The 17740-nt window shown below is 36.0% G+C and overlaps 1 protein-coding gene across 4 annotated transcripts in view; it reads right to left on the bottom strand.

Moving 5' to 3' along the window:
- Positions 1 to 17740, bottom strand: part of LOC136035501 (rho guanine nucleotide exchange factor 11-like) — a 395432-nt gene that overhangs the window by 167663 nt on the left and 210029 nt on the right. For all 4 annotated transcript variants that reach the window (XM_065717335.1, XM_065717333.1, XM_065717334.1 and 1 more), the window contains one exon: positions 6278 to 6360. In XM_065717335.1, coding sequence (XP_065573407.1) covers positions 6278 to 6360 — 83 coding nt within the window. The remainder of the gene's footprint in view (positions 1 to 6277; positions 6361 to 17740) is intronic.

The following is a 17740-nucleotide window of genomic DNA, read 5'->3' as shown; positions in this document are numbered from 1 at the left end:
AGGGAAGGGGCTGGCTGCCTTTCAAACACTTTTCACCATCCCCTTCAACATGCCCTGAAAGTTTCAACTTAATACCCTCTGTTGTTCTGTAAATATTACTGCTACGCTCTTTCTATAACCAGTATGCATATGGTGCATTTTGATTTGTTCGAAATCCTCCTTGACATGTCGTATATTTTATTGTAAAATTTGATCAGATATCTTAGGGGGGTATAGCAGCTAGAAAAGGTGTGGGAGGAGGGGCTGGTTGGCCCCCCATTATTTTTGAATTTTAAAAAGGGCAGTAGATGATTCCAGAATATTTGTTTGGGGAGATTGTTTTTTTCGGGTGGTCTTACAAAGAATTACTTTAAAAAGTACTAAATTTTGTCTATATGAATTTTTGCTGCGTTTTTATGAGTTGGAAAAACATTTTGGAGAGAGGGTGGTTCAAACCAAATCCCCCTGAATAAGATCTTGGCACTACAGCTTCAAAAATCGAATCAAATGAGTCCCTTTAAAGTTTCTACGATTCATAAGAGGTGGATTTGAAAAAAAAAATCAAAATCAAATGAAGCCTTTTACTCAAGGTAGTATCCAGGGGGAGGGTTAAGTGGTTTAAACTCTCTCCCCAAAATGTTAGTCTGACTCATGAAAACGCGTCAAAACTGAATATAAACACATTTTTGGTGCGTTTTTCTAGATTTTTTGTACCCCCCTCCCCCGAAAAAAATCCTGGATACTTCCCCACTTTTGCAATAGGCAACTCTAGAGCGGTGTTTTTTATAATGATAATCTTATTAGAAACTCATTCCATTCGAAAAAGAAATCCGTGTCGCAAAGCTTAGAGCTTGAACCATGAAAGAGTCCTAATTTCTCATTAAAGATTGTTCACAAGATGTCAGTAAACCGCATAAGTCGTTCATGACATTAAACCTTTCAGGACTGCCCGGATATATAGGCCCTGGCTGAACAAAAGCTTGGTTCGGGACCTCAGAGACAAAATAGCGAGACTTAATAGATTATTATTTCCCTTATATTTTTAAATGTACATTTTAAATATTTGTTTTGAAAATAACCTCTCTTTGGCATTTCATTAAAAACAAGAAAAACCAACAAAATACCTTCCCTAGATTTTGAAAGTAAATTTTGCCCACTCCCCCTCCAAAATTTACGTGAATCTGCCACAGCGCAGGAAAGTTATTTTGATTGGCTGGTTTTATTTTCTATTCTATTATTTATTGCCCTTATTACTCGTTAATGTTGTTTTTAATAAAATTTTGGTCTTTATTATTATTCATCTAAGTTACTTTTATTATTTTTTAACTTCATTTTAATCTTATTTATTTTTTTTAATATTTACTTACAAATTACCAATTATATTATTCCAAAGTCTTTAAGATATAAATTACATTCAAATACCCGAAAAGAAGCGCAATCTCCTCATACACTACAATCAAAAACCTCAGTCCATATTACTAAGGACAAAAAAAAAGACACGTTATTTCTTCAAAAAGAAAAGCTTTTGAAAATTTTGTGTGTGAAAACCTCTCCACTGTTGATTTTTCTCAAGTTTGTAGATTCGAAAGTAATTTGTTTTGCCATGATTTTCGCTTGTCAAAGGAACGACTCAATAAAATATTGGAAAGCTTGAGAGATGAATCTCCGTTGAAAAACCGTATTTATTCTCCAAGATTCACTCCTGGCCCAGCTATTGTTAATCTCTCTTCTAGAATATTGGAACTCCAGGTAATCGAGACACTGGAAAAAGGTCCAAAATTCTCTTTTCTACCGAAACAAATTCCTGTGGCAGATATAGTTTCCTCTCTGGGGTCCGCTCTATATCTGTTTCTAACCCTGATGAAGTTAAGTTTTGTCTCATAAATAGCCTCAAGTTTTGATTAGAAGTTTTTTTTGCGAAAAAAGAGGCCTGGGAGGGGGCTACTTGCCCTCCAAGCTTTTTGGTCACTTACAAACGGAACTAACTTTTGATTTTCGGAAAGAGTCCTTTCCCGATGTTCTAGGACCATTTGTTCAATTTGATCACCCCTGGAGAAAAAAAATGAAAACAAATAAACAAGCGTCCGTGATCTTTCTTTTGACAAAAAATACGAAATTCATCATTTTGCATATGAGAGCTTGAGACCTTTTAGTTTAGATAGGAGCTTTCTGTAGCCTCAGCCATGGGAGCGCTTTTGGAAGAAAGTAGTCTTTTTGATGATTGTAGCGCATTAACACATTTCCTCCTTCAGTTGTGGGACAGAAAGCTGCTGGAACAGATTGTTGAGCAAACTGATCTTTGCTCCAAGCACAAAATGGATAAATTAGACTCCTACAACACCTTTAAGTCCCTAACTATGCCTGGACTCTTGGGTTTTTCAGGCATCAATATAATCATTTAATAGTTAACATTCACAGATATGATAGTGTGCTGGAAGAGCTCTGGCGATGTGCCGGTCTCAGCGATCTAGAGAGCATGACTTGAGACAGATTCTGCCAAATCCGACAATTTTTCCATCTCAAATAAAACCATGTCACAACAAAGGGTGTAGGGAGATGTTATTAAAGGTTTGACTATTGATTGAAAATCTGAACACGCAACTAGAAGGTGTTTGGAAAAAGACAGAAAATTAACGAGAATATGATATTATTAAAGTCTAGATCCACTATGAAGCAATATAGTACTATCAAGCTGGTAAAGCGAGGATATAAAATTTTGCGCATAGATTATGTGTTTGGGTACATATACAGATTTAAAATCTACAAAGGAAAGAAAGAGGAAGCCTGCATATAGGCAATATTTGGATTGGGAGAGAGATTGGTTGTCCAATTAACTGCCTTAACTCGAATCCAAACTCAACATGGTGTACTTCAGAAGTGATATTACTTGAATTGAATTACTGTGCTGCTTGAAAGAAAAAGGTATTTGTGTGTGTGGAACGATAAGAAACAGAAAAGCATTATCCTGAACTTGTGAATGACAAAAAGATAGAGAGAAACGATTCAGATTGGTAAGTTTCTCAGCAAGACATTGGAGATATAATAAAAGTGTCTTTGTTGGTGTCTACTTGACACTCGACTGAGCTGACGACCATTGTTAGAAAGAACGAAGACGGAAGCAGATTTACCATACCTTGTCCAAAAATTGTTACTAACAGGAAGAGTCGATCATGCGCTGAAACGACGCGTGGAATTTATGGGTACAATCGAAAGTGGTAAAATTGTTGGCATAGATTATTCTTTAGTCTTTTGGTTACGACCATCGTAAACGCTTATGCTTCTTATCAAAAAATGAATCCAGAGGGGGCAAGCTTCTCAGATAGAATTCAGAAGAATATTAGCCAAATGCCTAATACAGTTATCTTCGAAGCTACCTATGGAGACGACAAGAAGACACCCTCGTTCCAAAGCTCAGGTACTTGCTAATAAAAATCAGAACTTGAAAATAAGGAAGGTAACTTTCAGTGTACTGGATGGTGTTCGTCTAGGGAATGTTGGAACACATTTACCCGTCTGATCAGCTGAATGCTCCAGATCGGGTTATGAAGTCTAAGCAAGTAAAGTGATGGAGTCTCGTCAAAATAGTTTTTGTTGACCATATGGTGTTTTTCTTTGCTGCAACAAACACAAAACTACTGTCTTGAGCATTAAACAAAGAAAAGTGAAAAAGGCTCGAATAAGTATTAATTTTAGGCTAAAAGATGTTGTAAAGTCTCATTTTTTTTTATGTAATAGTAGTTTTCCGCAAATATGTGTTTGGTAGCTGAAAGTCTGACGGGATCTGGATATTTTATTTCAATGATAAGAATTAGGTAGAGAAATACCTAAGAATCCCTGAAAATTGGCGTGAATAAATTTCCATTGAAAAAAGAAAATTTCACAGCTAGAAATAAATTCCTTCCTGAAAGGGTCGGTTAAGATTCCTGCTAACTTTCTTAAAGTATTTTGTGGTACTCAAAGAGAAACTGAACTTCGTTTTTTTTGTACAACCAATAAGGTAATAAAGTAGAATTCTTGTCAAGGTACTTGCAATGTTACAAATTCCTGTCAAGTTAATTGCTACAATAAAAATAATTGCTCTAATAGGATTATTTGTTTAGAGTTAACAGGTACAAAAAAATATGTTCAAATAAAATATTAGTTTACAATTGCTTTCAAGTGTTTCAAGTAGAAAATTAAATATAATATCATACTTAGGCAAATAGACAGTAGACTAGACAGAACTAACCAAACATATAGATTTCATGGTTAATTTTATTTGATTTTCAAGTCACTTCTTCTACATTTTTATATGAAATATAAATTTATACATAATTTATACATAAATTTATACATATAAATATATATGTTTAAATATATATATATATATATAAATATATATATATATAATATATATATATATATATATATATATATATATATATATATAAATATATAATACATTTTATATAAAATTATTTAAGAGAGGCGTCAAATTTGTTTTTTTCTTAATGAATTCTTAGATTAGCCTTTAGAAATTAATCTATGGAGTGAATCCTCACTAATGGTTGCATATACATGGGGTGTAGAAAAACATTATCATTGGCATACAATCACATACTTCTGTCTTGGTAATATGAAAATACAAAATTCACAAACGTATTTAGTTTGCTTTTATGGATACTAGTTATATGGAAAAGAAAATGGGTTAATGCGGCAACACAGTCATTAGTTCATAAAAGAATATAAGACAGACAAAGGTGTTGACGTGGCTCTGTCAGTCCTTTTTTAATACGAGATTATGACCTTGGTCGGGGTATTATAAACAGTCTTGATGAAATGGTTTTTACTTAGCTTGCTCCATAAGAGAAAATGATAAAAAAAATGCAATGGAATTCTGTTTAAACTTTAGGAACATTTTCTTAAAAGACGCAGAAATCATTGAACTGCATTCTGTTGCTAGTATTAGTATCAAGTATGTATCAGTATCATGTAGTATCAACTGTATGCTAGTATCAAGGGGAAAAGGAGTGGCGATCCAAGTCCAAACAGAGGAAGAAAAGAAAGGGATGGTTCATAGGGCATAAAAAATATGTATTTCATCAAAATGTTTTACACTTTATTACTTCTCGAAAAGCTCGACTTATCCTTATTTTTTTTGATGATACACCAGTTTCATCGGCGGATTCAGCAAGGGATCAAGGTATTCACTGTGGTAATCAGTTGAAGTTTCACAAGCATGAGTCAGTAATTTTGCGAAATGCTAATTATAGTCGCAAAAAGGTCGCAAAAAAAAAATTAAAAAAATTACTGCCTGAGCTTGACAACCACATAAAAAGAACAGAAAAGGGAATAACATATTCCCCATTCACTGCCCGTGTCAAGACATTCTGCTTCGAATTAAGAGAATTTTCAGGAAATGTAACCTTCCAACTTTTATGACACTATACAGGACAATAGTACACCCGATGGTAGAATACTGTTCCTCTGTGTAGTATCTGACATGAAAACGTGACTCGTAGCAAACTAAAAAGGTTCAACATCGGGCATCAAAGTTTGTACCATATTTGAGTCATTTACCGTATCAGAGCCAACTGCGATCTTTGGGGCTTCCTTCCCTGTAGTTTTAATGGGACAGGATTGACCTGATCAATACGTTTCGTATTATGAAGGGTGTTGATAATGTGGACTCAGCTGAGTTTTTTAAGCTTAATCATTATTCAGCCACTCGACAAAACTTGTATAAACTGTATCAGAAACCAGTGCACAAGAAATGTAGCTTCATTTACCGAGCAATAAACTTTAGAATAGTTTACCTGACCGTAGTTTCTGCGCAAACGGTGCAAACCTTTAAGAGTGCTCTCATTGAAACTGAGTTGTATGAAAAAAAGTTTCTGAAGTATAGTTAGTTGTATAGTTGTTTGACTGAAGAATATTTTTTGTTTTGCGGTTTTTGTTGAGTTGTAGTTTCTTGTATTTGTACTGCAAAAAGCCTACGGCTTTCTCCTGTGTTGAATAAAATAATAAAAAAAATAGCTGGTGAGATTTACGGACGGGATGTTTAAGAGCAAGGAGGGAGAAGGAAACACTAAGCCGGCACTTTATTTTCGGGTGCTTTGTTCTGGGAAAGTTAGAAATGGTATTATCATACATATGTAAGAATTGTCTTCAAATCACTAAATAAACCCTCCAGAGCAATTATTCTCGCTTACATATCCCTTTTAGTGTACCACTTTGTTGGTCTTTATATGTCTACTTGAGCCAAGGTGCCCAGGGCCATCTATTTCGCTGATAATTTAGGATTCATATGTGTACTTACCGTGGCGGACACACTTGGCGACGGTAGATCTATATAAGGTAGAGGTCCAGAATTTCTACCGCCATCTCGGGCTCGGACAAGACCTGTAACAAAATTTCCCGTTATCATAAGCTTTATGTTAAGTAGTTTTTAGTAGATACTTGTCAGCTATAACCAGGTTCAAATCAAGTTTATGATAATTATATGGTGAAAGCGCAGAACAGAGAACTATTTGAAGGAAGACCTAAAAGATTCTGTAAAATATTAAAAATAATCATAAATACTTATCTTTTCATAAGAAGGCTTTGTTTGACTAATTAGGCAGATACAAAGCTTTACGCCGTCAAGAAACCTACAGCAGCCGATTCACCACTAGTCCTTTACCTTGTTTAAGCACTGAGTTGTCTTATTTGTTAAACCTTGACTTGTGCAAATCAAATATAAATTTGATGGAATTCTTCTCCCTTCACGGAAACAACGTGAGCTGTGGATTGCCGGCGCTGTTTCAGCGCTAATGTGCAGCGCCAAAACAGAGCTGTTTTTAAGCATCTTTTTCTAATAGTACAGGCAAAGTAGAATTTGACCCGAAAAGAATTGCAACAGAAATGATTTTGCACCATGTTGTAGAGAAAAAAAGGCTGAACAACATATCCAAAGTTGCACATTCTAGGTTGACCCAAAACTATTTTTTGTGTGTGTGTGTGTATCTTGTCAGTTTTCCCACTTTCCTCACAAAAAAACTAAGTTTTGGCAATTGCTCGTTTTTCTTGAACTGAGTTATTATTCCGATACAAAAAGACGAGATGAGTGTTGAAATGGAGTCAGATTTGATGTACTATATACAAAAAAAACACATCATAATCATTAATACGAGTTTTTGACGCTTCTCGTCGTCGTGACCCCCCTTTTTTTTCCAGACCATATTTCGCTGACTAAATTGTCAGTTTTGAGATCTAATAATTAGTTCCTGAATCTGATCGTCCAAGGCATGACCACCTGATGGGTCGGCCTGAAAAAAACTGATTGGAATATTTTTATTGAATCATGACAAATATTAGGAAAGGGAAATCATCTAAAACTGGTTTTCAGCAGCCGACATTTAAAATCCCTCTTTGAGTAAACAATTATCAACACACTGAATAGTCTTCACAACTGATAAAATTATCGAATCAACTTCATGAAAGTTTGAAAGAGAGAATCAAATTCCGACTAATTTTCACAACTTATTTTTTTTATTCAGATATCTAGGCTTCGACATTCTCCTAGTCAGTATAGCTTTTGACTCTTGGAAAGTTGAAACATGCTGTCTCCTTACACGTTTGACAAGCTGCAGTGCAAGCTAAGGTGTTTTTAAAGCAGCTGAGTCTCGTTGAGCTACATTCCAGTTAACAGGAGCACTTCACAATTTTTAGAAGCAGACGAGGGGCTGATGGACCGTTAGTAGTGAATGGATACAACCCCATTGCTTGGCTTTTAGTTCAGAAGCTCTACTGCAAACCTGAAATTGGTCAAAAACCCTATAACTGTGGAAATTAGCCACATCAGAAGTTGGTGGTAACTGTTTTGAGTGGACGAACGTGCTAGCAGTAGTCACCTTCTTTTTATAAACTTCTCTGCAGAGTTCATTCAGATTTCCCCCTTTTGATGAGCCATATATCTTTAGCAGAGCGTCTTCTCTAGCAACACTCACTCCTTCGAAACTGACTTCAGAATCAAAGCTGCAACTGATGTATGAAAATCGGCATCAGCCATTAGCTTCTTTAGAGCAAGGCCTTTTTTCACACTGTAGATCCGGGAAGTAGAGTCACACCCGAAGATAGCGTGAGCAAAAGAATCCATATGGTATGTCTCTTGGCCCAGCTTCTCTTTCAATTTGTGAATATCCATATTTGGGGAGCTTCGTTTGACTTTGGCTCAGTTGCAAGGAATAGTTTCTTGCTTGATAGTTCACCATGATAACACAATAGAACCAAAAGATCAGTATCCTCACCAATGACGGTAGTGTCGTAATACTGGGAAGAATCAACAGCAGCTTGCGAAAATTGGGATATCTGCATCACCTGGTGCCTGGACTACGACTAAGCCCTTTGATCGGAGATAAACAGCCAACGCGCAAATAAACCAGGCCTTGTTTTTCATGCGGACAAGAACTCATCCTTTTTTACCTTCAGCTGCATATCTGCTGTAAAGAAGATCTCACGGCTGATTATACGAATTGTCTTCAAATGGGCCATATCCTTTATGGATATAAATGATAGACACCCCTTTATGGATATAAAGGATAAGTTCGACGGCTCCACCAACGTAGCCAATGAATACATTATTGGCTGATGGATACTTTTGGATCACGTAAGTAGCATAATAGTTAGGGAATTCGGAGAATCGTTACTTTTTAGCCCATTGAATTCTCTGCAGAAGAGCTCAACCATCAATGATATATCAAATTCCTTTGGGAAGGGGAGTAGAGCGATCCTCAAGATTGTAAGCCTATGCCATAGCCTTGGAAAAAATCTGGCGGGAGAGTGGGGTCCAGTCTTTTGCAATCTTAACCTGGATTTTGCATTTTAGAAATTTGAACTCCCTGTTGTTTTCATCGAAACACATCAGCGACCAGCTTTCCAGATATGGAGTCAATGATTTTTTGGCCGAAATCTCTAGCAGCATCAACGTTGGTAGATTTGTAGGTTGTCAGATCGTTGGTGATGTTTCTTAGTTGAATATCCCCATTAAATGGTGATTATTTTTCTTAGAAATCAATAAAGATCTGGGTGTCTTCGAAGTCTCTTAGCCGCCTCGGCTCGGGCGTTTCCTTATGCTGTTTACTAGTTCCATGGAGAGCCCAGCCCCGAATCTGTCAAAATGTCTGCTCACATGCATCCCAATCTGGAAGGCTTAATAAACGCCAGGATGAGTTTCTTGGAGCTCAATCATTCGCTGGAGGTAATGCTGGCAGAATTTTGTGTAATTGCTGTTCCCAGATGCCACCAGATAAGATAGCACGTCGGAGGCAAATTTTCAGTGGAGATCCCATGACCCAGATCGTTCGGCTCTTAAGAAATATCACAGCACGGATACCATATAGGAGTATTGGAGCCACAGTTTCGAGGTTCTGTTCTAGAGCAGTTCCAGTCTCTTCCTATCGATGTATCCCACTATTTGGGTTTCCTTCTACATCCACAACGGCCGCTTCTTTGTTCATAAGTTTTGTGTACAGGTTTCTGGGTTCCAAGATTTCGTCAGGCTACCGAATTGATTCAGCAGCAGTCAAACTTTCTTCGAGATAGACCTTAAAAAGCAGAATAGCATGTAGCGCAGTGTTTATCAGAAAATGGCGATTGCCTGGTTTCTTACCTGGTGATTGCTTTCCCGCTGAGAACCTCTCTAAACCCTCTCAAGTTCAACAACCTCTCTAAGCCCTGTGCCTTCCATGGTGTGGTCAACCGATCCAAGGAAGCTCATCATGGTGGGGATACCTCCAAGTTCTGGAATAATATTTGAGAGCTTACTTCCTGGAGCAGCAGTTTCGACAATTTTCATGGCTTTCCACCACAGCGGTTGGTCAAATGTTACAATCGGAGTAAATACATGCAGTACATCCATTTTACTTCGTACGGTTGAATACATTAGCTTACAATTTCAGACTGTAGATCTTCGCTAAATGATAACATAAACAGAAATGATATCTTAAATGGCAAAATATTACACACGGGCATTAACATTACTCAATAAATGATTACTCGGGGTAATTTTCAGTTGTGACTTTTTATCTTACGACTTTATTGGAGAAATCACTTGGACAAAGCATGGGATGAAATGTTGATATAATTTATTGTATACGTAGGCAATGAAGGTGGTGTAGCTGCCTTATTTGCGTTAACTGGTCTTCTAAACGAGCCAGTCATAATTTATCAGCCCAGTTTTTTTTCCAACAATCAAGGAATTGGTGGACAATAACCGCTAAAAAAACATGTCAAATAAAATAAAAAAGTGTATGTTGATAATTATGAAATGGGTTTTCTAGTAGACACTACATCATGTTAATTTCATTTTTGGGCTCAGCTCATCATTTTTGTCAGAACAATTGGCTTCTGATAGTACGGTGAAAAGAGGACACGATGATGAGAAGGGTAAAATAAATGTTGATGATTATGAAACTTTTTTTTGGTACATTGTACATCAAATTTGCTTTAACTTTTGGGCTCAGATCTTCATTTTACATCGGGACGGTACTTCATATACAGAAAAAGAAACATTTACCGATAGTTCCTTTTTTTAACAGAAAAAATTTACACGAAAAGCTAAATAAAGCTAGTTTTGCGTCGACCTAGAATTTGCCACTTCAGATATGTTGTTAAGCTTTTTTTTTCTACGACATAGAATAACAATCATTTCTGTTGTAATTTATTTTGGTTCAACCCATATTTTTGGCTAGTTTTCCTGTGCTATAACCTTTTTCTCCTTTAATTAATCAGGGTGAAACATGAAACCACGCATTTGATTTCTTACCTAGAAAACGGTGGCCCAAACAAAAAAAATACTTTCAAAAGAGGCTCGTTAATTCCTATTGTGGCACATTTAAACGACCAAAACAAGTTTAAAATTAAGTTTTATTTTCAATTTTTATTCCGTTTATTTAATCACTTTGTTGGTCTGTCGAACTTCACGAGTTCCTTCTCAAAATAATATATTAACTGTAGAAAATAAAGTTATAGAACACCAAGTTGACTGAAATACACTTTAAGCAATAAGGACATCAAAAATGAAATCTGGTTGTTATAATTTCTAAAAAGGAAAGTTACATCTTATAAAATAAGTAAAATTGAGGATTTAGATTTTGATTAAAAAGATATTCAAATGCATCTGTTCAGGTTTGGCACTAGTGAGGCCAAGCTAGAACAAAACATGGGTTAAAAATCATCAAAAAAAGGGCAAAAACTCCTGGAAGCACATAACGATATAGGCTTGTCCTTTGATGGTGCAGCTGTCTTTGGGATCAACATATATATATTTTTTTTTATAATTATTATTTTTTTTCCAGAGGATTAGGGTTATCAAATTTAACTAATCAGTCCTGCTTCTTTATTTTCATGGTTCAATGTAGTAGCAACACTGACGAACATGTGGTAATATCATACACATAAAAAAAACCTTTAAAAACTAAAAAAAAAAGGAACAAAGTGAAACAATAGAAAACAATAAAAAAAGAAAGCAAGTAAGTAAGACGGCACTAGACCCTTAAGGCCCAAAACGGCGGTGCTGATCACCGTTTCATGGCCCTTCAGCCAGGAAGTGCAATGGGGAGTTGGGGGCCAACCATCCTGTACTTTCACACACCCTTCCTGCTTACCTTCCCCAGATTTCTCCAGGTATCCATTTTAGAGCTGGGTAAACTCTGGCTGAGCTTACAGAGTCACGCCACTGACCGCCGTCCCAAACTAAATAACTGGTCACAACTGGGATTGAACCCGTGCTATAGGAAACAATAGTGAAACAAAAACTAAAATTTATAAAACTGAAGTCTGGGAAAAAAACAAAACCGAACAAAAAACAAATCAAGAAATCAAGAAACCCTCTCATGAAAAGGTAAAAAGTCAGCGAATTTAAAACAAACAAAAATCCACAAAAGAATTCAATTTCAAATCAATTTACTGCGTCCATCAGCTATGAAAGAGCTCTTTTCCAATTCAGCTTTATTTACCTGATCTCTTAAGATCTATTTTGTTGAATTAATATATGTATTGATCGACGTTGCGATCCATCTTTCTTATATTTGTTTTTGATCGGAGAGAAATTTTTTTTTCCAAATTATGGATCTTCTAATTAGAACAATTTCACATCTTTCTTATCAAATTTTATATGGCGTTTTTATAAACTTCCGCTTTCAATGCCCATTAAAAGCTACGAGCCTTAGAAAATTTACTTGATTTTCAAAAAAGGGGGAAATACCCCCAAAGCGACAAGGAATCATACTGAGGATTGTGTCATTGCAATCACAATAGGAAAAAAAAACTTACTATGATATGATATGTTATGATATGATATAGATTTATTGCCTGCCAAAACTGTACAAATACAACAGGGGCCAGAGTACGAATAAAAAAGAAAAAAAAAGGTAGTGAATTACAGTTTAACACAAAAATATACAACAGGTTAAATAACTCGAAATTCAACTATTAAATAAGAAAAAAAAGGCAGCAAAATAGATGTTCCAAGCTCCCACATTCAAGAATGTGGAATTTTCTATCTTTTTTCCAGAAGAAAAATCACGGATTCGTGTTTATATATTTTTTCCCAGGGGGTTCGTGTCAAACCAATGGTTCTATAAGACTGGGAGAGGGCTCATTTGAACGAAAGTTAAAAGTTCTAGTGCCCTTTTTAAGTGACCAAGAACATTGGAGGGTAACCAGCCTCCTTCACACCCCCTTTTCTCCCCAAAGTCGTTCAGTCAAAATTATGAGATAGCCATTTTTTTCGGCATAGTTGAAAGGTCTAATAACCATGCTTTTGGGGATAACATGGCCCCCGCAGCCCATGGAGAATGGGCTGTAAGTTATGGAATTTGGCAATTGTTTACGGAATGTATTTGTTATTGTAAAGTACACAGACGTTTTTCAAGGGGAGGGGATGTTCTTCTGGGAGGAATTTCTAAGTGGAGAATTTTCAAGGGGAGTTTTCCGAGGATGAAATTTCCTAGAGAAATTTTGCACTGTGGAAAATTGCCAGAATTTTCGTACGAAATTATTTTTATTTGTCTCGCCTTCTTTCTCCCGACTCAATTTTACATGTTAAGATGTTCCGAGGGAATTGTTAGGGGAAAATTTCTAGCGGGATCAGAACTGTCTGGATGATTTTTTCATAGTGGTGGAGAGATATTCCATGGGTAAAAATCCTCCATGGAGGAATTTTTCCCGGGATAAATTCTTCATAAGGAGAAATACTCAATGGGGGAATTTTCGGTAGAAGTAACTTTCCACAGGTGGGGGGAACACTTCCCATGGAGGAGATATTCCCGGTTCGCAATTCGCTTATTCGTCCATTCGTTTCAAGTTTAATATTGCTCCTTACTTTCAGTTGAATTTTTTTTTTCATTTAATACGGAAGTTGAAACCAGCTGATACCGATCATTTAAGTCATTTGGTTAGCCTTTTTTTCAACGGCTAAACTTATTTGCCTAAACCAATTTTCCATATTGTTTAGTCATATTTATATTAGATATTTAAAACAATTTACTAATTCGGTTATACGTTCTTTTGGTACTTACACGTTATAGCGGCAAAACCAAAGAAGTGAAGTTGGTTAATGCTAATGAAATATACCAAAGCATGTTAAAAATATAACACTTTAATAACGAAATAATGGAAACTACAACAGAGAATTAGTAAAAGCAGACCGCCCATAACGCATTATATTAAATGACTAACCTAACCACCTCTATATTTTAGATATTTAATTCGTATATACCTGCATAGTATTTTATCTCGCTCGGGCTAAGCTGATTATTTCCAAGGTGATACAGAAAACCGGTTTCCTTACAGATCAAGAACAAAGTGTGGTCATTATAACATGTGAGAACCTTTTTTTCGATGGTTTTGGTAAAAAATAAACCCATTTAACACATCTCACTTCGTTATTTGATACGATTTGGTCAAATCTATATTAAATAAGTGAAAATTTTAGTCAATGACTTTGATCAAAGCTAGACTAATTAAGCCAAACGCGCTTCTTTGTTTGATTTGTTTTGGTCACATTTACATTAAATAACTGGGAATTTCACGTATTTTAATTCCTTTTCTGTCATTAAATAAAAAAAACAGTTTTTTTTTCAACTGAAAGTAAGGTGCAATATTAAAAATTAAAATTAAAATAAATTATTACGTATATGAGGGGTGTTGCTCACCCTTAACACCTCGCTTTTTACGCTAAAGTTTTTTAGTACTTTTAAAAAGGTTTCTTATTGTTCTAATTAAGCGAACATAGTGTTTTAGCAATTGTCCTTGAAGTACTGGGACATAATTCAAACTTTAGCGTAAAGAGAAAGGTATGGAGGAAGAGCGACCCCTCTTCTATACGTAATAATTTATTATGCTGCTCTTTACTTTCAGTTCAGAAAGCCTGTTTTTTATTTAATTTCTGGTCGTTTTTTGAAAAATGAAAGGAAATCTGACTACATCTCCGCGGAAAAATCCCTTCTCCCCACAGATTTCTTCTCTAGACAATTCAATTCTGGTGAAAATTCACCCCGGACTATTTCCCTTGACATCTTCACGCGTAAAATTGAGTTGGTAAAGAGAAAGCAAGACATAACACGAACTTCGTATAGAAAATCTGGCAAAGTCCGCCACTGTAGAATATTCCCTGAAAAATTCACCCTCTCGAAACTTCCCTTACCACCGAAAATTATTCCCGTGGAAAACCCCGCCAGCATAAAATTTACCCCCCTTACCCTAAAAATGTATGCATACTTTCCAATAACCTTTTGAACTTAAAGACCTTTCTCATGGGGCTGTGGGGGGTCTTGTTATCTCCAAAAACATAGTTATTTGGCCTTTCAACTACACTAAACAAAATGGCTATCTTAAAGTTTTGATCAGACAACTTTGAGAAAAAAAGGGGCGTGAGAGGAGGCCTGGTTGCCCTCAAATTTTTCTCATCACTTCAAAAGGGCATTAGGGCTTTTGATTTCCGTTCAAATGAGTCCCCTTCCGATGTTCTCAATACGAAGTAAGGAGCGACCCGACTCAATTGCAACCGAAGTTCTAACAAACAGAATTTTGGTATCAATAGTTACATCACAAGAATTGCATTTTGATGCTGGTTTTAAATATATAAGTTTCATCAAGTTTAGTCTTTCCCATCAAAAGTTACGAGCCTGAGAAAATTTGCCTCATTTTAGAAAATAGGACGAAACACCCCTTAAAAGTCACAGAATCTTAACGAAAATAACACCATAAGATTCAGCGTATCAGAGGACCCTATAATAGAAGTTTCAAGCTCCTATCTACAAAAATGTAAAATTTTGCATTTTTTTTGCCACAAGACAGATCACGGATGCGTATTTATTTGTTTTTGTTTTTTTGTTTTTTTGCAAAGGGGTGATCTAACGACCCAGTGGTCCTAGAATGTTACGAGAGGGCTCATTCTAATGGAAATTAAAGGTTCTAGTGCCCTTTTTATGTGACCAAAATTGGAGGGCACCTAGGCTGCCTCCCACGTTCATTTTTTCCCAAAGTCACCAGATTAAAATACTGAGATAGCCATTTTATTCAACGCAATCAAGAAACCTAAGAAATATGTCATTGGGGATGACTTACTCCCCCACAGTCTCCGTGGGTTGGGCAGGGGGAGGGGTCAGGGAAGGGGGTTATGGGGGGACTTTCCATGGAGCAATCTATCAGGGGGAAGAGAATTTCCATGAAGGAAGCACAGGATTTTAAGCATTATTTTAAAGAGCAATGAAAAAATGAATATACAAAATTTTCTTCAATAAAAAGTAAGGAGCAAAATTAAAACTTAGAACGAACAGAAATTATTACGCCTATGAGGGGTTTACCTCCTCCTAATGTCCCACTCTTTACGCTAAAGTAAGTTTATTAATATCAACTATTTATTCTACAGCCTTTGTGATTCAGGGGTCAGTCTTAAGGAATTGGGACAAAATTTAAGCTTTAGTGTAAAGAGTGAGGTACTGACGAGGGGTGAACCCCCTCATATACCTAATAAAAACATACGAATTTAGAAGTTTGTTACGTAAGTTAATTCGGAAATTACGTATATATTCAAACAGTTCGTGGTAACAAACTGTAGTAAGGAGCGACCCGGCTCAATAGTAACCAATACTCTATAAAATTGAATTTTGATATCAATAGCTACATCAAAAGAATCGCATTTTAATGCTGATTTTAAATATACAAGTTTCATCAAGTTTAGTCTTACCTATCAAAAGTTACGAGCCTGAGAAAATTTGCCTTATTTAGGAAAATAGGGGGAAACAATCCCTAAAAGTCATAGAATCTTAACGAAAATCACACCATCAGATTCAGCGTATCAGAGAACCCTACTGTAGAAGTTTCAAGCTCCTATCTACAAAAATGTGGAATTTTGTATTTTTTGCCAGAAGACAAATCACGGGTGCGTGTTTATTTGTTTGTTTTTTTGTTTTTTTTCCCAAGGGTCATCGTATCGACCAAGTGGTCCTAGAATGTCGCAAGAGGGCCCATTCTAACGGAAATGAGAAGTTCTAGTGCCCTTTTTAAGTAACCAAAAAATTGGAGGGCATCTAGGCCCCCTCCCACGCTCATTTTTTTCCCAAAGTCAACGGGTCAAAATTTTGAGATAGACATTTTGTTCAACATAGTCGAAACCCATAATAACTATGTCTTTGGGGATGACTTGCTCCCCCACAATCCCTGGGGGAGGGGCTGCAAGTTACAAACTTTGACCAGTGTTTACATTTAGTAATGGTTATTGGGAAGTGTACAGACGTTTTCAGGGGGATTTTATTTTGTTTGGGGGTGGGGCTGAGGAGAGGGGGCTATGTTGGAGAATCTTTCCTTGGAGGAATCTGTCATGGGGGAAGAAAAATTCAATGAAAAGGGCGCAGGATTCTCTATCATTACTATAAGAAAACAATGAAAAATAAACATGAAAACGTTTTTTCAAATGAAAGGAAGAAGTAGCATTGAAACTTAAAACGAACAGAGATTATTACGCATATGAGGGGTCCTAAAAATACTTTAGCATAAAGAGCGAGGTATTTAGGAGGAGATAAATACCTTGCTCTTTATGCTAAAGCATTTTTAATAATTTCAACTATTTATTCTACGGCCTTTCTGATTCAGGGGTCATTCTTAAAGAATTGGGACAAAACTTACGATTTAGTGTAAAGAGCGAGGTATTAACGAGGGTACAAACCCCCTCGCATACATAATAAAAATATAAGGTTATGAAATTTTGTTACGTAAGTTAATTCTTAAGTTACGTATATTTTTTACTAATAAAAACGTTCGTTAAAAATTAAAATTTCTAGTTGCCTTTTTAAGTAACCGAAAAATTGGAGGGCAACTAGGCCTCCTTCTCCACCCCTTGTTTCTCAAAATCGTCTGATCAAAACTAAGAGAAACCCATTTAGCCGAAAAAAGAATTAATATACAAATTTCATTTTAATAATTTATGTGCGGAGAGCCAAAACCAAACATGCATTAATTCAAAAACGTTCAGTAATTAAATAAAAAAAAAACTAATTTTTTTAGCTGAAAGTAAGGAGCGACTTTAAAACTTAAAACAAACAGAAATTACTCCGTATATGAAATGGGTTGTCCCCTCCGCAATCCCTCGCTCTTTACGCTAAAGTTTGACTTTTTGCCACAATTCTACTTTTTAAAACAATTAAAAGCTTTAGCGTAAAGAGCGAGCGATTGCAAAGGCGACAACCCATTTCATATACGGAGTAATTTCTGTTCGTTTTAAGTTTTAATGTCGCTCCTT

This window comes from Artemia franciscana, chromosome 14 (assembly GCF_032884065.1).
Source record: "Artemia franciscana chromosome 14, ASM3288406v1, whole genome shotgun sequence".
NCBI classification, from domain to species: domain Eukaryota; kingdom Metazoa; phylum Arthropoda; class Branchiopoda; order Anostraca; family Artemiidae; genus Artemia; species Artemia franciscana.
This window is presented reverse-complemented; position numbering and strand designations above follow the sequence as displayed.